General features: G+C 38.9%; 1 protein-coding gene across 3 annotated transcripts in view; it reads right to left on the bottom strand.

Moving 5' to 3' along the window:
- Positions 1 to 6,063: 6,063 nt before the first annotated feature.
- The window catches only part of ADCY8 (adenylate cyclase 8), a 273,697-nt gene continuing 258,017 nt past the window's right edge, over positions 6,064 to 21,743 (bottom strand). For all 3 annotated transcript variants that reach the window (XM_049765555.1, XM_049765557.1, XM_049765556.1), the window contains 4 exons: positions 14,773 to 14,919; positions 11,559 to 11,651; positions 8,876 to 8,990; positions 6,064 to 6,653 (listed from right to left, as the gene is read on the bottom strand). In XM_049765555.1, coding sequence (XP_049621512.1) covers positions 6,166 to 6,653; positions 8,876 to 8,990; positions 11,559 to 11,651; positions 14,773 to 14,919 — 843 coding nt within the window. In that variant the 3' untranslated portion in view covers positions 6,064 to 6,165. The remainder of the gene's footprint in view (positions 6,654 to 8,875; positions 8,991 to 11,558; positions 11,652 to 14,772; positions 14,920 to 21,743) is intronic.

Consider the following 21,743-nt stretch of genomic DNA (forward strand, 5'->3'; position numbering starts at 1 on the left):
GCCTAGAGATGTGGACTATCAAAGGAACAATAGAGATTAAGAGAGGGTAGAAAATGTAAAATTATTTGCTGGAATGTTGGGTTTAATGAACAAGATGAATTGAGGACTTAAAACCTGGGGTATAGTTTTTTGGTACTTTAGTTGACTGTAGATGTGTGTTAGTTTGAATTAAACTATAAATAATAGAAAATCATAAATATTACGGGCTTAAAATAAGACAGTGCCAAGTTTTTGTATCTTACTAAAATTTGTAGTTAAGCCTGATGTCAGAGAGCAATATGAAGTGACCATCATGTTGTGGCTTATGGGAGTTTAAAAATAGGGGGGCAGGAGTAGGGGGGCTGGAGCTATAGTGCAGCGTTAGGGCATTTATCTTTCATGTGGCTGATTTAGGAAGGACCTTGGTTTGATCCTCAGAGTACCAGATACCCAGAGTACCAAATGGTCCCCCAAGCCAGGAGAGATTTCTGAGCGTATAGCCAAGAGTAACCCCTGAGCATCACTGATTGTGGCCCCAAAATAAAAAAAAAAGTCTTCAGGGGCTGGAGGATAGCACAATGGGTAGGGTGTTTGTCTTGCAAGTGGCTAACCTGGATTTGATCATTGGCATCCCATATGGTCCCCTGAGCACAGAGCCATGAATACTGCAGGGTGTGGCCCAGCAACGAAACAAAGCAAAAAGGAAAAACAAACCCAAAAACTCTGCTGTCTCCACGAAAAGAAGTTCAGCTCCTTTTTCATTGAGTTGAATATAGACAAGAGTTTCTAAATAAAAATAAACTCTAGGATTTAGTGGATGTGATTATGGTGATCATATTACCAAGAGGTAATATGATTTTTTTTCTTAGATTACTCACTCTGAGAGAGGCCAGATTGTAAAAACTGTCAAGAAGCCCTAGGGCAGGATGGCAGGATTGGAAAGATAAAACAGTAGGGAGAACTTTTACCTGGCATGCAATTGACCTAGGTTTGTTCCACAGCATCCCATATGCTGAGCTTTCTAGCAGTGCCAGGAATAATTCCTGAGTGCAAAGCCAGGAGTAACCACTGAATATTTCTGCGGGTGGCTCTGTAAAACAAACAAAACAAAATGAAGTAAAAATCTCCAAGGAGAAACTGAGAGCTGCTGTCAAAAGTCAAAACGAAGCTGAGGCCTTATAAGCCTTGAATGGGTGCCCTCTTGAGACGGGTTCCAACTAGTTTTCATTCACATGACTGTGACTTTGGATGATACTGTGCCTGTGACCTGGTAAGAGTCTGGGCTAGAACCAGCAAAAGTTAGATGCTTATTCTCTAACTCACAGAAACTCTGGGATAAGACTGTTTTGCTCTGGTAAGCCACTTAGTTTTGATGTGATTTGTTATGACCACAATACAGACTGTATTGCTCAATGAAGGGGTGAATGGTGAATGCCTGGAGGGTGGAATTTGGCAATCTATTACACACTCAAAAGAGTAAGCCAAGTCGCAGTGCTCCTTAGCCAGCTATGCTGGAGCTCGAAATAGTCTCCATTCTTGCCAAAATGGAGCCCTGGGACACGACCCATCTGTGCCACAACTTGGAAGCATTGTTGCCTTTTTTGTTTGTTTGTTTGTTTGTTTGTTTGTTTTTGGGCTATACTCAGTGGTGCTTAGAGTTTACTCTTGGCTGTGCCCTTAATAACCATTCCTAGCGGGTTTAGGGAACCATAAGTGTTGCCAGGGATTGAACGTAGGTTCTCTGTGTGCCTGGCAGGCATCCTACCTGCTATACCGCTGCCCTGGTTCCTGTTGTATTTGTCCTAATGAAACAGATGCTTAATTTTTTTCCTCAAAGAGATTGCAAAGCAAGAAAAGAAATACTTTTTGTCTCCCAACAGGTGGCAGTAGAGCAATTTATTTAAGTGGGTGTCTTGCCAGATGGAGATCAGGACACTGGGCTAAGGTTAAGTTCCTGTGGTGCACTGGCCAAACACCTAGGTTTTTGGCAGCTTGTGCTCAGCACATCTGTAATCAACTTTAAGGAGACCAAGACAAGTTATGAGGCATTTAGTCATTATGCTGGGGTTATGCCAGGACGACCCCTGAGAAAACATAAAGCAAATGTCACAGGTGGAGTTGAAAGGTGGGCTGTCAGTGGAAGCAGGAGGAGGGGAGGAAGCAACGAGGTCCTTCTCATCTGTAGAGAAGATAAGGTAAAAAGAGTGGCAGTACAAATGGAGTGCAGGTAGGAGGACTTTGGAAGAAACCTATTATCTGTTTTTCTGCACTTTCTAGAAGGAAGATGTTGGGGTAAGGAGAGGAAAGTACATATTTTGGCACAGGAAGCCCCCTCCCCGACCCCCCAAGTTGGTTAGCTATGAAAGCGGGACTCTTAACTCATTTTTTTCCTAGCTGTCTTCATTCGATGACAAATAAGGAAGAAAATTAGCTTATGAGGAAGTAAGTCCTAAGTCCAAGTGAAGGCTTTTGTTAGCTGCTGAACCAAGCTCTAGCTTTCAAGTATAAAGCTAAAATTTCCATATCTATGTGCCAATAATGTCTCACTTCTCAGTCCATAGCAGAACAGCAGGGTGAGACAGGGTGAGAGTGATTTTTTTTTTTTTGCTCCCATTAAACTCTAACAACACCCTCATTTTTTTTTTTTAAGGAGGAGAGGTCTCCTGCCGAGTAAAAATGGTGAAAGAAAAGAGTATCTTCTTGTGGATAGTACTTGCTGAAGGTATAAATAAGGTTTAAAGTGTGCCAGGCACAGTTTAAATCTTATTGCCCTGTGCTCTCTACGGACAAAAACATTAATGTTCATAATAAGCCTTTAATGCTACCATATGCAATTCATCCAGATGAAGAAACAGGTAAACCAATGCATGGTAAATATTAGGAATTTTCCCAAGATTACAAACTACTAAATGAATTCTAATCAGTTCTCTTGGCTCCAAAACTTACACACTTAACCATTAGGTTGCTTTTTTTTTTTATTGAATTCTAAGGAGGTGAGTTTAAAGTCAGGGTATTATGTGAGGACAAAAGAAAGGATCTTAGTAAGCTATCAATGATGTGTGTGCGTATATCTGATAGCAATACTAGATATAGGATGATAGAAATTGTTTGCACCCCAATGAGGCAACAGAAATCTAAAGGAAGAAAAAAAAACTGGCTTCTTTATCAAGATTAGACTGGAAGCTTGGGTAATGGAAACCACTTCTCAGGGCTTCCTTGGAGTCAGTAAGATGCTTGATTTTTCAGTTAAAGAGAGCTCTGGGCTTACTTGGATCCAAGAGTCATTATGCTAATGATATGATAATGGTAGCTGACATCACTGGAAGGAGTACAGTGGATCAGAGGAATGTGCAGAAGAAGGCTGTGAAAACTACTCTGAAAACTTTAGTTCTCATTGCCATTCTGATAATGCTATCAAGAGAGAATATCAGTCTGAAGAATGATTATTTCCAAACAAAAATTATTGCAATTGAGTGACAGTTTTGCTTTTATTAAAGAGAAAGACAAGTGCACAGAATCAACTCAGTGCTTTGGTATCCTAGTAGAGAATGGTGAGGTTCTCTTCCTGGGGCATGTGAGGTGGGGTGGTTTCTGGAGATGTATGGTTGAAACGCAATTAATAATTCAAATAGGCACATGGTGTTATTCTGAAGGGCACTGTACTCCCTGGTAACTCATCAATAAAATATTGGGCTCAGTGGTTTGGAGCCCAGAGCTAATAGGAGAGCAACCTTCTCTCACTTAGAAATGCTGGCACAGGAGTCCACGTGTCAAAAAAGCCTGTGGGTCTGGAATAAAAATGTCATAGAGGCAATGAGCTTCCAATATTCCTTCTGTTACAGGTTCTAAAGGACAGTTATGAAATCTGGGTTAGGAGTGCTGATTTTGGCTCTGGGAAAATTCTCCTCAGGAGGAATGTGTCTTGGAATGGAGTCTATACTGTCATTCACCTCTGCAAAATTGGAGAAGTAGTCCACATTAATACAGGGCAAAATCTGCAAAGACCCAGTGAGAATCTTTAGCAGTCCTTTGAGTGAACTCACTTGGCACATTATATTTATGCATTGATATATTGATTTTAGGGTCATGCCCAACAGTGCTTCCTTCAGGGGACTCCCAACTCTTGGCTTGTGAGTCACATTTGGTAGTGCTTTAGTGAGCAGGCCTTGCTGGGGATGGAACCTGGATCTTCCCCATGCTAAGCAAGTTCTCAGCCTATCGAGTAGCTCTCTAGCTCTTGGTATCATTACAAATTATTTAAGGGGTTGGAGAGATAGCATGGAGGTAAGGTGTTTGCCTTTCACGCAGAAGGACAATAGTTTGAATCCCGGCATCCCACATGGTCTCCTGTGCCTGCCAGGGGCGATTTCTGAGCATAGAGCCAGGAGGAACCCCTGAGTGCTGCTGGGTGTGACCCAAAAACTGAAACAAAAAAAAATATTTAAATACAAATATGATTAAGTTAATACATTTTCAAATACAACAAGTTACCAAGATAAATTGTAGATATCTTCTACTAGTCCTATGAGATCTTTGAGTGTTTAATAGTAACTACGGGCAATATTTGAGTATAGTACAGTACCAACCCCATTTCTTTTTTTAGCAGTCTTGCTGTGAAGCTGTAGGTAAGAATCTTGTACCCAAAGTCCCAAATCTAAAGCCCTCTAAATGTTTGCTTTATAACTAATTCAGGGACAAAGCATATTTTAGAAGTTCTATTTATAGTTTTATATTTTCTCTTTTGTGAAGAGATTTGTGAAGATTTGTGAAGAATACAAATTATTAATGAGGGTTAATCATTGAACATTTTTTCAACCTTCTCTGGGATGTGTTCATTATATTTATTGAATGAGAAACCTTCAAAATTTCAAGTCATTACTTTGAAAAAAAAAAAAAAGAAAAGCAATCAAGCTCTCTTTATTGTCCCCAAGAGGTAACTGAAGATGGCAAGTTTCTTTGTTTATGCCACTTGCCCAACATAAAAATCATTGGTGTCACAGACAGGGTTTAAACCAAGGTCGCTAGGTCATTCATTCTGTGGTTCTTAACCTTTCCCACATTATAACACAAAGAGAATGAGAATAGCTATCTCACTTTCTGGGTGCAAGAGGATGGAGCTGTTTGGGCTCAGGTAAGGGGTTCAACACATCCCCAGTAGTTCACCCCAAACACCCCAAACACCCAACCTGAAGTTCCTAGATGGAAAGTCTGCTCAGACTTTCAAAATTCATTGAATCAATATTATTGTCCCATTACAGCACTAGGCAGTGGTGTTTAAACGAAACCATCTGGACTTGAGGTGAACTTGAAACCCAGTTCCCTTTTCTCCCCTGGTTGGTAAAGATAGTACTATTTAGGTATGGCCTACAATCTCTGCTTGTTAAAATCATCTGTAAATAAAAGATGGTAGCAGACGTTCCAGCCAAGAACAGCTACACTCGTCTGGTCTCTAAGAAAGAGAGGGTGAATAGAATGGGAAGCTTGCATAAGAAGCAGTAAGTCCTCAAACCCAGTCCTAGGAAAAATTTTCTAGACACCCACACATATTCCACACATATGTCCAAGTAGTCTACTTAGAGTAATCAGTTTTCAGGTCTTGAAAATGATATGTGATGCATTTATATTAATTTACGAGTTTGGCATTGGACCAGACACATACTAAGCATAGAAAACTTGCAGTTGTTCTTGATTATTCCATTTTTTTTTTTTTTTTGGTTTTTTGGGTCACACCTGGCATTGCTCAGGGGTTACTCCTGGCTCTATGCTCAGAAATCGCTCCTGGCAGGCACGGAGGACCATATGGGATGCCAGGATTTGAACCACGGACCTTCTGCATGAAAGGCAAACACCTTACCTCCATGCTATCTCTCCGGCCCCTGATTATTCCATTTTTATGGAATCTCTATTTGTATGTTCCTCACTCTCTTTCATTTGAGAGCCATTCAAGATAAAAAATAATTCTTATTTATTTTGGCATCCTAATTAATCTCGGACTTTAGACATAGATGATCCATAACTGTTTGTGAATGAAGAGAAAGTCAAATAATTTCCAGAAGAGAGTGCATCCAAACACCAATGAAACCATTCTTGTTTTAAAAAAAATTAAACCTTTTTATTAGTATATTTATTTTTTTTTATATATAAAAGAAATACAAAAAAAAAAAAGGAATGTGAAGAGAATGCTTCTTATGGCAAATCGGACTTGTCAGTGCCTTCAGCTTGGGCTCCAGGTTCTGACCCACTAGGTGTCAACAAAGTCCGCCGGTTGTAGTGACCCTTGATGATCCCTGTGTTGTTGTTCTCATTGAGCAGCTGCTTCTGCCGTTGCCTGTTGAGGGACTGCACAAGGCCCAGGACAACTGCAGCCAAGGAGTACTGCCCAGGTAGTCTTCTTGGGGGCATGATGAACGGGTTGGGTTGGACTCTTCCCAGGAGAAAGTATGTTTTGATTTTTCCTTCCTGTTCACTGATGCCCTTGACATAAATCTCTCCTCGGTAATCAAAGGCAAAGCCCTGGTCCTTCAAGATTAGATAGGTCTCTTCTGGAACTTGGATCCTGCCACTCACCCCCGTGCTGTCCATCCGGCTTGCTAGGTTCACGGTTTTGCCCCAGATGTCATACTGTGGTTTCTTAGCACCGATAACACCAGCTACTACTGAGCCATGACTGATGCCTGGGGGAGTGAAACAGAGGAGCAAAAGATGAGAGAAGAGGGGGTCTCATGGATGTGGGTACCCTGCCACAAGAGTGATCATTGTATGTATGATTTCTGTGGTTAAATCGAGGATATATATGTGATTTGGGTTAGTTACTTAACCTACTTGGCCCCCCTTTTTTTTTTATCTCTAAATGGAAATTTAAAAAAAAGCTGGCATAAAGTATTATCATTAATGGGTACTAGAGATAATTACTGATTTTTTTTGTTTGGTTTTTGGGCCACACCGGTGACACTCAGGGATTACTCCTGGCTATACTCTCAGAAATTGCTCCTGGCTTGGGGGACCATATGGGCCACTTGGGGATCGAACCACAGTCTGTCTTAGGCTAAGATGGGCAAGGGAGATGCCTTACCACTTGCACCACCGCTTCAGCCCCAATTACTGATATTTTTTTTTTTACATGAATACTGACTTATCTCAGTATATAAACAGTATATAAATCCTGGGCCAGACTCAGAGCCCCAAAAAGTCTCTTCTTGCCTCTCTTTTATACAGAACTCTGGGACCACCTTTGTCTTCTCCCTTTTTGCTAGTTCTCAGCAGTTCTTTTCCTTTGTTAAAGGAGATAGATAGCCTGCTGACCAGCTTTCCTGTCCTCTTCTGCCTTCCTGCAGATCATCATCTTTTTTTACTACTTCAACTACTTCTCACATCCGATCAAGTTACAGTCCACTTAAACGTTGACTAGGGTTCCTTTTTTGCAAATGAAATTCATTATTCTTAGAATTGCAATGAAGGGTTTCTCAAGTTTGGTTCTTGCTTAATTTTTTCAGTCTCATTTATCATGGCCCTTACCCTTCCGTACCTTTGACTATATCTGTACCAAAGTGTTTATGGTACTCTAATCTACTGCCAACCTCCTACTCTCTCTCTGCATGGAGGTTTTTTTTTTTTTAAATGCTCTGAATTGTGCTAGCAATATAAAATATAATACCTAGGACTGGCTTGCCTCTAACTACATCTCCTAAAATTATGTAGCTGCCCCTTTGTGCAGAGTAAAAGTTCTGATTTGTATTTCTGGTTAGATTGTATAGTCAATTATTTCAGATATGTCATTAAGAGTCACTGGGAGATTTGGTAATAAGTTATGAATGTGGTCATCTATAGATTAAGAACATAAAATGACACTTCTTTAATTACAGTGAATAAAGTCACAAGGCATTATTCAGATATTGGTGTCTCTTGGGGGGATACCCAGGGAGACAAAAATAAAGAAAAATGTCATGTCAGCCAGAAGTTATCTAAAATATGAGAACTGCAGTGAAAATGGTTTGTGACTGAACCCTGAAAAGCAATGTCACTGGTCTCAGGAAATCTCTGATCTGTTGCTTTGGGAATATTTGACTGTGGGATCATATGCCAGCTATTCCCCTTCTTTGGACCTGAGTTAATTCACCTACAACATGAGATTGTGAACCACTGACAACTATTTTGTACTCAAGAATTTTGTCCAGATGCTACAGATATGCAAATAAAACTTTTACTGGTAATACATTAGAAGGGAATGTATTTAAAAAATTTATAAAATATCTGGTTATTTGTTCCTAGATGGTGTTTAAACCATAATTTAACAAACTAGAAACATGAGTAGGGCATTTCAGAGTATGCTTTAAGAAACCCTCAAGACTCAGCAGAGATGCTGAAAATGGGCCAAATACATACGTAAATTATAGAGAATTATCATGCCCATTGACAACATTATTATGTTTTTATATTGTGTCTATGCTGATTTGGGTGACTGAGTGAAAAAAGATCTTCACCAGAATACTCGGGGTTTATTCAAAAGAAACTAAGGCCCATATATTCATAACTTAGATGGGATCAGTTGACACACAAGTAAGAATAAGACTATGCATTAGTCAAGCTATTTCTCTAAGCAGTCCCTGTATGGGTTGGAAATACCAATTAAATTGGAAAAGAGGTAGCTAGGTTTAGTGTTTGGTGATATTTCAGTCGCCAAGGTCAATATCTTCCCCTAATGTACAGAATTTGATAGGAGAGAAAGCTCAAAAGCCCTGTACTGAACTTCTTTCTGACCTTGGTTAGGTGACATTTTTCCTGCTGCATTCTGTTTGAGAAACCTCTACCTCGATGCCAGAGAATGAGGGATCGTGATGGAGCAAGAACAGTCAGTTCATGAAGGGGCGTCCCTGGCAACTCTTTCAGCTCTACTTACCAATTCGAAGTTCAAAATTATTGAATGAATGTCTGTTGATCTCCTGAATACTTTCAGTCAGGGCAAGAGAGAAGTCAGCCAAAGCACACAAATGCCCCCACTTATCTTCACATCGCTGGAGCAAAGGGGAGAGAATGACTTATTCAATATGGAAACCAAATATTTTTGTGCAAGTCCTAACGCCACCTGCATGCCCATTTGATGGAATAGTCATGTCTATGAGGATCTATATATTCCACCCATCAATTTACAGAAACAGCTTAATAGAGATTTAATAGAGTCTATTGGTATTATATATAGATATACTAATATAGGTATTCTACTAATCTATATTATTTTTCTCAGACTTATCCTTTATTCATACAACATAAATTGGAGAATATGCATTAGCATGTGTGTGTATTCATAGGCCTACATTCCTGTACATAGTATTTAACCTAGAATCCATGCCTATTTTCTTTGTTTAGGGATATTTCTTTTTTTTAATATAATTTTTATTTTGATCATAGTGGCTTACATATTGTTGACAATAATATTTTAGGTACATATTTACATAGAATCAGGGGGGATTTCCATCACCAATTTGTCCTCCCGACACCTTCGTTTTTGTCCTACGTCCCATATCCTCTTCCCTCACCCCCAGGGCTGCTAGAATATGTGGTCCCCTCTGTACCTAGCCTACTACTTAGTAGTCTTGCCCCTGTTTGGTCTTGGTGCCTCCCTTATTTCCCCCTCTAACTGGGAGGCAGGATTAGCTAGTTCAAGTTACGTGGTTTTGTTTGAAGAAGAGAAAAGTAATAAGCTGGGGTAAAAATCTAATACGCCGAAAATGGGCGGAATCCTTCTAGAGGCTCTCATCATCGGTTTGAGAGACGAAGGAGAAAAAGAAGGTGAAACACTCCACCAGTACAAAAAGAAGTGTCAAATATCCAGTGAGGACTCCAACAATAATGATAAGCACCACAAACAAACAAACAAACAAAAAACTCTGCCATGGTCTTGAGATAAGAAACATGGCAGAGCACATAAAGAAAGAAAAGAAAAGAAGAAAAAAAAATTAAGTATAACCGGGGACAACAACCTCAATAACCACACCCAAACAAAGAAATCGACCAAAAATAGATAGGTAAGTAAAAAAATAATAAATGAAGATAAAAATAATATATAAAAAATAAACAATGTTTTGTGCTTTTTGCTTTTTTTTTCCCTCCTGCCCTGGCACAGTAAATATTGGGGTCATTCGAAAAGGAATTCACTTGGCCTAAGAGATATGAGGTTTCTCCACCCTTGGAGTATATTGTCATGGGATTAACTATAGACTCTGTTCAGGATCTGTTTAGGGATATTTCATACAGATGTTTGCTCACAGAACTCCTAAAGGAAGTCTTATGTAAGCTTCTGTGCATCTTTGAATCTGTGTCCTTGTTTATACAATATGACATGCATACATACTATTGCCTACCTTACAAGGATTGAATGAGATTGTGTTTGGAAAAAATTGAAGTGTTCCTGCAAAGCAGGGACTGGCGTACAAGTTTAGTAAAAGGTCACAGCGCCAGCATTTATGTTCTAAGGGCCTAAAAATGACCTTTTCCAATACCGTTTTTTAGCTGAGAAGAAGCTATAGACCCAAAATGGAAGTAGTTGTATTCTAGTAAAATTGCAGTTAGGAAAAGAGATTGAATTTGGCCTGAAATCAGACCTTTGAGACCCCTACTCAAGAGTTTGAGGCCTCTGGATCCGAATACTAGGATGGGTTTCTCTCTAAAGAGTTACTTTTGCAGTATTTCTAAATCTGTAGTTGAAAAAATGTGAAGAAAGAATAAAAATGTGTTTTCCCCAATTATTTGAAATCATACCCAAGAATTGTTTTCAGAGCATCTATTCCAGGGGGTCCTCAAACTTTTTAAACAGGGGTCAGTTCACTGTCAAACTCCTGGAGGGCCAGACTATAGCTTTCAAAAAAAGGCTATGAACAATAGTAGCCTATGGGATGTAGTTTGGGGAGCCCTGCCTAAAACTAAGAGGGGACATAGAGGAGGGGAGTTGTAGAGTGCAGGGCACATCACACATGCGCAATGTGAGCCTGGGATGAGTAGGCTGTTAAGCAGGACAGGCAATAGTGGCAAGCTAGATAAATGTACTCTGTGGGCTACATGTGGCCAGAGGGCTGTACTTTGAGGCCCTCTGTTCTATTCTGTACAAAGCTCAGTTCAGGGAGAATGTTATATATTATAGGGGATTTGTTACTATACCTAGAAGGTGAACTTTAGAGTTCCCCCTAATGACTCAGTCAACTCTCAAAAAACCAGGCACTATTACTGTTACAAATTACTTTGGGGAATGAGAAACAGGGGAGAAGCAGAAAATAGGTCTATATTAGAGATTAGAAACACCCACATCACAGCTAAATGACAAGTGGGATTTTTCAGCCATGTCTTTGTTCAGCCTACACATAGTGAGGTTCAGAATAAAGCCTAGAGAGTTATCAATCATAGAAAAGAATCATTTGATCCATTAAATAAATACAGGCATCTTAGAAGCAAATATACATGACACTATAGAGTGTCTTATTCATCAAATTTTCTCCCACTTTCCAAGTCTCCTCATCATCTTTAGAGCCCTAACAAACAAGGGCCCCTGCTGCTGGTTATAGTTGAATATTAAGGCTGAGTTTCTTTACCTGTTTTTCAGGTGACAGGCCTGATACGGCCATATATGTGCTGCCAATGGTTTTAATCTTTTCAATATCTTGAAAGCGGTCTTCACCAAGAAGCTGAAAGAGATCCAGACAATGGTGTTAGGAATTAATCTTTACATTACTTAGCTATCCCTGGACTCACAGTGAAGGCCTACTTCTAATTTTTGTGGTAACATTTTTCTCTTCAAAAACCCTACATATATTTATTGAGCGGTGATGAATGTCAGATGAAAAAACACTACTTTTTTGTTTGTATTTATGCAACACTAGGACGAGCTTGGGGTCCTCCTTTAGCTCTGTGATGTTCAGGTCACTCATGGCAGCAGCCAGAATACTATGTGTGCTGGGGATCAAACCCAGGCCTTCTGTATACAAACATACTCTCTCTTACTAAGCTCTCTCTCTCAGCTCCTTATGGAGTAGGTCTGTGTCCATGATTCTGATACAAACAAAGACCACTTTTCTGCTCTGCATAAAATTTTCCTATGACTTCTAGGTCACTCAGAATCAAAACCAAAGTTTATACTATGACTGTCAAGACTGGCTATTTTTTCTATTTATTGTTTTTTATTAATATCTTTATTTAAACACCTTGATTACAAATAGAATTGTAGTTGGGTTTCAGTCATGTAAAGAACACCCCCCTTCACCAGTGCAACATTCCCACCACCAGTGTCCCAAATCTCTCTCCTCCTACACCACCCCCGCCTGTACTCTAGACAGGCTTTCCATTTCCCTCATTCATTCACATGGTTATGATAGTTCTCAGTGTAGTTATTTCTCTAACTGCACTCATCACTCTTTGTGGTGAGCTTCGTGTCATGAAGTGGACCTTCCAGCTCTCCTTTCTTTGTCTCTAAGGATTATTGCAAAAATGTCTTTAATTCTTCTTAAAACCCATAGATGAGTGAGATTATTCTGCATCTATCTCTCTCCCTCTGACTTATTTCACTGGGCATAATAGATTCCATGTACATCCATGTATGGAAAATTTCATGACTTCATCTCTCCTGACGGTTGCATAATATTCCATTGTGTATAATATGTACCACAGTTTCTTTAGCCATTCATCTATTGAAGGGCATCTTGGTTGTTTCCAGAGTCTTGCTATGGTAAATAGTGCTGCAATGAATATAGGTATAAGGAATGGATTTTTGTATTGCATTTTTGTGTTCCTAGGGTATATTCCTAGGAGTGGTATAGCTGGATCATATGGGAGCTTGATTTCCAGTTTTTGGAGGAATCTCCATATCACTTTTCATAGAAGTTGAACTAGATGGCATTCCCACCAGCAGTGAATAAGAGTTTTTCTTATTTCTCTTTCTCTCCACATCCCCCCCCAGCACTGCTTGTTTTCATTCTTTGTGATGTGCGAAGACTGGCTATTTTTTGTTTTAACTCCAGTCAAATTGATCTCCATGCTGATCTGAACAAAGTGGACCTGTGCAGGATCTTGGCTGTTTGTTATTCACTGGTTGGCATTCAGCCTTCCTTCACATAACTGTAAGCCTCATCCCTTAAGTCTTTTAGATACAAAACAGCAAACACCCCATTTCCATGTACATATTCTTGATTGCCTGCTTTATTTTCTCTTCTTAGCACTTATCCTGGTTATTATTATTTGTCATCATCCACATAGGAATGTAAATTTCCTGGAGCCATATATTTTTGCTTGCTTGGTGCCTACTTGGGGCTGCAACCAGCTGATATTTTGGTTTCTGTTTACTGAATTAGTTATCTTCTTTCCTCCTCCCATGTCTCTAATGCTCCTTGTCTTTCACTTCCACTTACTCTCTTTTTTTCTTCCTCCTTTGTTCCCTCTCTTCCCTTCATCTGACTTAAGCCTATCCTTTTGTACCAATCCACTCTCTGTCTCTTCAGCTTCTTCTTTCTATAACCAGGTTTACTGTCCTCACACTCTTCTTGGTGATTTCTCCTTTCTTTTTTTAGTCTCTAGCAGGGGTCCTCAAACTTTTTAAACAGGGGGCCAGTTCACTGTCCCTCAGACCATTGGAGGGTCTTACTATAGTAAAAACAAAACTTATGAACGAATTCTTATGCACACTGCATATATCTTATTTTGCAATGAAGAAACAAAACAGATACAAATACAATATGTGGCCCACGGGCCATAGTTTGAGGAGCACTGCTAGAGTGTCTATAGTCAGTGGCACCATGCTCAAATCTAGTTCAAATTTATTAACTACTATTTAAAAACATGCTAACAAAGCAATTTGGGTGATAGAGGGTTTAAAATAAAACAAAATTAAATTAATCTAGATTCAGATAATTATTTTTATGTGAGACTAATTTTTCTTTTAAAATTATTGAACGATCATTTATTTATGACATTAGAGAAATTCCAGGTATATATAACTGTCACTTAACATTGGTGTAGACCACTAACAAAAGTCTAATTTCCATCCATCATAATATGGGTGGCCATATAATGCCTATTATTTAGTCCCTTTATCTATTTACCCCCTCCTTAGTCCCATCCTTTATGATAATATGAAGACATTTTTAGTTATTAGTTAGATAATGATGATAGTAGACTTGGTCCAAACCTGGTTTTCAGGTTTTCCTCCTTACTTTGTGCTCAGATATCATACCTGCAATTATTGGGGGCTCATATGCGGTGCTGGAAATCTAATACAGGTTAGATGATTGCAAAGCAAGGCCATATATGCTATATTATAACTCCAAGCCCAGTCAGATTATTTTTAATATTTTAATTTGAACACAATGTTTTAAATTTTATCAGTGCATTCTAAATTGCTTTCAGATTATTTACATCTTTAATTAACTAATCGTTTTATTAATAATTATTTGATTAGCAATTAGTTAATTCATTAATAATTATTTGATTAATTGCTTTAGAGACTGGTATGCATGTATTAGTCATGGCTTTTATGTGTGAGACTTTCATAGTCATTATGAGCCCACAGAGGCGAGAAGCAATCATGACTTTTTCACCTTGAGTCCCAATCCAAGTCAAGAACAGCAGAAATGGCCATGTTGAACTTTGTGACTGGAAAATCGTTTATGACATGAAATGCTTTAAACCAACGGAGAATCGGCAAGCACACCAAGGAGTAAACCAAGTTTTAGTAAATACTGAAGTAAACAAAAAGCAATAACAGTAATAATGCTTTGTGCCCCTTCGTGCCTGTACATTTTTGAGGCTTTATTTTACCTCATCAAAATCTGCAATGATCTCATTCAGCAAGCGCAGACATTCCACTCCTTGGTTATTCATCTCCGTCTGAGAGTAAAAGTCTGCAAATCCTGGAATGGAGGCAAACATGACGCCAACAGCATCGTAGGACTGAGAATACAGCTCCTGGACAGAGAGATGCACAAAGAGATCAGAAACATTGAGCAGAAGTGGAATTCTGAAAGGCTTGGTGTATGCATGTGATGCACCTGCACACAAGGTCAGGTGCAGGGGATGTCTGCAGGGAACAAAAACTGGGGTCTATCACCATGATGTAAACACCAGCTCATAACTACATTAAAATTCATGGTCTTCAATCTCAACTGGGCATAAATGTATGATCTTCAATCTTTTCTCTGTAGTCAGGTTCCTTATATATTCTCAGTGGTGAGCCCTTAGCTCTCCGGTCTCTTTTCTACTCTTTTTTTTTTTTGGGGGGGGTCACATCCGGTGGCTCTCAGGGGTTACTCTTGGCACTGCGCTCAGAAATCGCTCCAGACATGCTCGGGGGACCAAATGGGGTGCTGGGATTCGAACCAGGGTCTGTACTGTGTTGGGCTCAAGCAAAGCAATCGCCTTACCACTGTGCTATCGCTCCGGCCCCTCCCTTTTACACTTAACTCCCTCCTTGGTTCATCATAGCCCTCAGGATAAAGCTCAAAACAGTATTACAGGGATGGAGTGATGGCACAGAGGTAGGGTGTTTGCCTTGCATACAGTCAGCAGTAAGCCCTGAGTGTCACCAGGTGTGGCCCCCAAACAAACAAACAAACAAAAAAAGAAGTGTTATGAATTATGCTGTTGGGGATAAATATTTGTGTGACAATAAATCTTTTGCAGGTATATTTTGAGAGCTGTCACCTCTCCAGCAGGAAAGAGTGTAACTGAATGGTCAGTCTGAAAATTCAGCAGAGCAGTGGTGCCACTGCCCATGTGCTGCGACTGCCAGTGATGGATTGCCACAGGGATAGTCTGACATCTGGATTCTGACTTCAGAACTCCCTGCTGGTCTTAAGTTGCATTCACCCACGCTTCCTGAACCTTAGTTAAGGTCATACTGCATTAAGTCTGCTTGCCACCCAGTCCCACCCTAGTTATAGGTCCCTCCTTATCCACAGTATCCTTAATAAATCTGTGATTATCTGAAAAAATACTTTTGGAGCTCAGAATTAATGATCAGGGTTCTGAGGCCATCTTCTGATTTCCCCAGTGATATTTGCCATCATATGGAGAAGCAGGAGTGGGACAGTAAGAACAGGAGTGGGATAGAAAGAGAAGCACAATGTCTTGTCTGTAACTTCCCCAAAGAAAGGAAGTTCTTTTCCTACTGTCTTGAGGCAGGAGTGTGGGAAGATGTGAAAGACAGCCCCCCATAGATACAGCCTATGACTTGGGGCTTGTAAGGTGAATTTTCCACCTTAAAATTCCTTTATTGTAGAGGGAGAAGAGAAGGTTGAATGGGTTTTTGATTATTTTTTGCTCCTTGTTTTCTAAGAAAATCTCTCTATGAAATAGCGTTGTTCTCTCCACCACCGTTACTGTGACTGTCTTCACTGTGAGTACAGTTCCTGTCAATACTGTGGCTATAATTAAATTAAGAAAATTTAAGTAAGGTAATTTATAGAGGACTAAATTAGGAAGGTAGGGAAAGATTTAAATATCTCTGCAGAATCTGCTGAATGTAGAGCTATGACCCTTCTGGACTTGAGTAAAAGTAAAAAGTAAAAGATAAGAAAAGACCAGAGGAAGTGAAGTTGGTTTGACTTGGAAGTGATCAATTTCTGTGTGTGTCTATGTAGTATGTGAAAAGTCAAAAAATCAGATGATCATATCATTGATGCAGAGAAAGCACTTGACAAGGTCAGCACCATTAATGATAAAAATTTTCAACAAGATGGTAATTGAAGGAACTTTCCTCAATGTAGTCAAAGCCATTTACCATTATACATAATGGGAAAAATAAAAAGCCTTTCCTCTAAGATCTGGCATAAGGCAGATCTTGTCAATTCTATTTAATATAATACTGAAGTACTTGCATAGCAATTATACAAAAAAAGATATCAAAGACATTCAGATAGAAAAAGAAGAATTTAAACCCTCACTGTTTACAAATAACTTGATACTATATTCAAAAATCGAAAGACTCTACAGAAAAGCTTTTAGAGAAAATAGATTTGTATAGTAAAGTGTCAGGATGTCAGGATACAAAATTAATATGCAAAAATCCATGGATTTTCTATACATAATTCATGAAAGATAAGGAGATATTAAAAACAGTCTCATCAGAATTGTGTGTCAGAAAATTAAGAACCTTGAAGTCAACTAAAGAGATTAAGGACCTATCCAAAACTACAAAACACTGCTTCAAAAAATAAAAGAGGACACAAGGAAAATAAAACATTTTCTGTTCAATGGTTGGGTGGATTAAAATAATTAAAATGGCAATACTTCCCAAAGCATTGTACAGATTTAGTGCATTCTCTATAAGTTTACCCATGACACTTTTCAAAGAAGGGGATCAGGCTGGGGCAGTGGCGCAAGCAGTAGGGCATTTGCCTTGCACGCGCTAACCTAGGACAAACCTCAGTTTGATCCCCCTGTGTCCCATATGGTCCCCCAAGCCAGGAGCGATTTCTGAGCACTTAGCCAGGAGCAACCCCTGAGTGTCACCGGGTGTGGCCCAAAAAAACCGAAAAAAAAAAATGGATCAAACACTTTTGAAATTCATATGGAACAATAAACCTCCACAAGTAGCTAAAGCAAACCTTGGGAAAAATATAAGATGACTCACTTTCCCCAACTTTAAATTGTACTATAAAGCAGTGATCATTAAATCAGAAATCATTAAAACAGCATGGTATTTCATAGAAATGAAATAGACTTGAATATTCTGAGATAGACCCTCAAGTATATGATCAAATAATCTTTGATAAAGGGGCAAGAAATATGAAGTGGAACAAGAAAAGAATCTTCAAAAAGTGGTGTTGGGAAAACTGGTCAACTACCCGGTACATGCAAAAATTGAACTCAGACCTCTATTTAGCGCCATGCACAAAGGTTAAATCAAAATTGATAAAAAAAAAAGATTTTGCTATCATATCTGAAACTATAAGACACACCAAAAATGTAGGCAGAATACTTCATGACATTGAAGCTAAAAGCATCTTCAAGGAACAATATCACTGGTCTAGCAAGAGGAAGCAAAGATAAACAAATGGGACTACCGAGAAGCTTCTGTACTTCAAAGGAAACAGTGGCTAAGACACAAAGATTCCATAGGTAGTCTATTCATCCAATACTCATTTGATAAAGGCTTAATATCTAAGCTATACAAGACACTGGTAGAATTTAGCAAGAAAAACCTCATCTAACCCTATCCAAAAATGAGAAGAAGAAATGGACATTTTCTCAAAGAAGAAATACAGATGGCTAAAATGCAAATGGAAAGATGACCCATATCACTAATCATCAAAGGGATACATCATAAGATATCATCTTAAACCATAGAGATTGACACACATCACAAAGAACAAGAACGAATGGTACTGCTACAGATGCAAGGATAAAGGGATTCTCATTTGCTTTTGGTGGGAATACTGACTGATTCAGCCTTTTTTGGAAAACAATATGAATATGCCTCAAAAACTAAAGTATATATTCTCGGGACCCCAAAACAGTGCAGAAAAGCCCTTTGCATACCTATGTTTTTCACAACATTATTTACAATAGCCAGAATATGGAAACAACCCAGCTGCCTGAGAAAAGATGATTGCATAAAGAAACTGTCATATAGCTATGGAATACTATACAGCTGTTAGGAAAAAATGAAGTCATAAAATTTGCTTAAACATGGTTGGCATGGAAAGAATTATGCTGAGTGAAATGAGTCAGAGGGAGAGGTATAGACATAGAATAATCTCACTCATTTTTGGAGTATCAGGAAAATAATATATAGTATAGTAATAATATCCAAAGACAATAGAGATGAAGACCAGAAGGACCAGTTCAAGGTAGGAAGCTTGCCACAAAGAGTGGTGAATGCAGTAGGGTAGCGAATATTCCGCTGTGAACATGATTGTTGGAACTGGAACTGCTGAATAGAGATAAAATGACATGCACTGTACCCCTTTATACTACAGTGTCTAAAATGAAAAGAAGAGGGGTGGGGGAGAGATAGAGAGAAAGAGAGGAGTAAAATGTCTTTCCCAGAGGCATGCAGGGTGAGAGAAAACTGGAGTATTGGTGGTGGGAAACGTACACAAATGAAGGGTGGTATGCATGGTAAATCTTAAAACCAATCACAAAAAGCTTGTCACCTTGATGTTTAAATAAAAGAAAAAAAAACTCTGGGGTGGAGGTAGGGGAGAGAGTATGAGGGACCAGGGCTGCCTAAACACTCAGGCAAAACAATAAATATTGAGAAAGCAAAGAAGTAAATATTAAGACTCAACTCTCTTTCCCCTATCTATCGATGACCTACAACTAAAAAGTAGACATACAAAGCGATATAGTCCTTGGAGGTTCACTCGTTGGACACTTCTCAAACTGCGGGAAGAAGTGAATGAGGGATGTAGGGGAACACAAGGAAGATTTCCAGCAATTTGGCAATAAAAACTTTAGATATAAAAAAAAAAAAAAAACTTGAGATATCACTGTCGTTCAATCTGTTCTAATCAGCCACTTCATTGGTTCATCTTTTTCTTTTGTTTGTTTCTTTCTCTTTTGGATTCAAAGAAGATAACAATGTACACAGAAGAAAGATTGATGGATGCAAAAAATTATATATTATTGTCAAGCTCCTCTGGTTGGATGTGCAGTTTTGGATAGGAAATTCTGAACACGGTTTGGATCCGAACACAGAGCTGCAAATGGCGACACCTAAAAGATTAATCTCTACTTTGTCCAGCCCTTTATGAGTCAGTCTATGAAGCATCTTAAGCTAAAGTATATTTAAGTTTAGTTTATGCTCCTCCTCTTCCTCCTACAAACTATATCAATTAAAGTTTAGTATAAACTTTCTCTTTTCACGAGAGAAGCAATGTCTAAGACCCTTTGATCTTATTAGGTTCCTTTCTCATCTCTCAGGCTTCCAATCCAACATTTTGTTATAGAAAAACATAACTTCCAAAACATCTCCCTAGTCACATGCTCTGCTTTCTTATCAGCTTCCCCATTAAGCGAATTTATCCTAAAAGTGCATAATTACACTTCATTTGTTTGTGTAACACATAATGGTTATTTATAGCAAATTTAATTACTTATTTTATTTTCACATATACATATATGCTTATTTGTGTGTGACAAATGCATATATATCTGGCACATAGATAGTCCCCCCAAATAACTATTTGTACATTGAATGAACATATGAATGGAAAGGAGGTAGGAGTTTTTATGAGAAAGCAGTAGAAAAATTACAGATCGAATGTCTAAGAAAAAGAGTTAACTGGCATGCTCTCAAAAGGAGCCAGGCACCAGTTGAGTACTTCAGCTTAGTAACTTTTGTAAACATTTGATAATGTCGGGAAGGATGGTTACTTTTTAGATGAGGAAATAAAAGATCCAGAGACTTCACTTATTCCTAGAAGTAGAGAGAGAAGCCAGAACAGAACCCAGCGCAGTAAGCTTTCTGGGGCATCAGTCACTTGAATTACTTTCTTCTAGGCTGTATCTGCACTTTATATATTTGTTTATTTTTGTACCATACTCAGGATAGGAGTGTTCAGGCCCCACTTCTGACAGTGCTCAGAGAACCATATGGGATGCCACGGATTGAAATCCAACTGACTGAGTGCAAGGCAAGTGAGTATACTCCACTCCACTCCACTATAGCTCCAGCACCTGGTGGTTTTACCCAACTTTGTTTTCCCATCAACTAACTCTACACGGGTCATATTATTTTATCATTAAATCAATGAGAAAATAGACTCAGAAATCTAGAAACTCCTCAAGGTTACACAGTTGGAAAATAACTGAACTTCTCTGAGTTACACTAATCCATCTGTAAAATGCTGGAAATACTTTAGTAGCAGAATTACCTAACACAATATATTCATAGTCATGATAATATAAAATGTACACAGTTATTTAAAACTATAAACATGATATTTGGGTAAAAAGTGTTAGCACACTTTCTTATTTCCCTTCTTTAGTAATAATAACTCGAATCCTATACCTGTACAATTTTCTAGGTACAACTTTCTTCTTCATAATCATTGCCAATGACAGGGATCATATCAGAGATACAGCAGATGATAGACACTCCATTTGAGTATCTTAGACATGCTCATCAGCAAGTAAAAATCAAAAAATTATAAAGAAAACAATAAAGACTGACTTTACTAATGGATACTTTAGGTTAGGAATTTTCAAACTTTTTAAAAAGGTTGTCAGTATACTGTCCCTCAGATCATTGGAGAGCTGGTCTGTAGTTTAAAAAAACACAATGAAGGGCCGGAGAGATAGCACAGAGGTAAGCTGTTTGCCTCGCATGCAGAAGGATGGTGGTTTGAATCCCAGCATCCCATATGGTCCCCATGCCTGCCAGGGGCAATTTCTGAGTATAGAGCCAGGAGTAACCCCTGAATGCTGCCGGGTGTGACCCCCCCCAAAAGAAAACAAAAAACAAAAACAAAAAAACTTAAAAAAAAACCCACAATGAACAAATTCCTATACACCGCACATATCTTATTTTGAAGTAAAAACAAAGGGGGAACAAGTACAATATTTAAAACGAAGAACAAGTAAAGTTAGCTTAACAAACTTCTCATTGATTCGATGGGAACTATAGGCCTGCTTTTTGATGGGACTGTAGTTTGTGGAACTCCTGCCTATGACTGAGAGAAGTTGAGAGACAGAGAGAAGGAGGGGAGTTGGAGAGTGCGGTGCACATACCCATGTGCACTCCGGGCCCTGGATCAGCTAGGCAGCTAAGCAGGACAGGCAGTGGT

This window comes from Suncus etruscus, chromosome 19, assembly GCF_024139225.1.
Source record: "Suncus etruscus isolate mSunEtr1 chromosome 19, mSunEtr1.pri.cur, whole genome shotgun sequence".
NCBI classification, from domain to species: Eukaryota; Metazoa; Chordata; class Mammalia; order Eulipotyphla; family Soricidae; genus Suncus; species Suncus etruscus.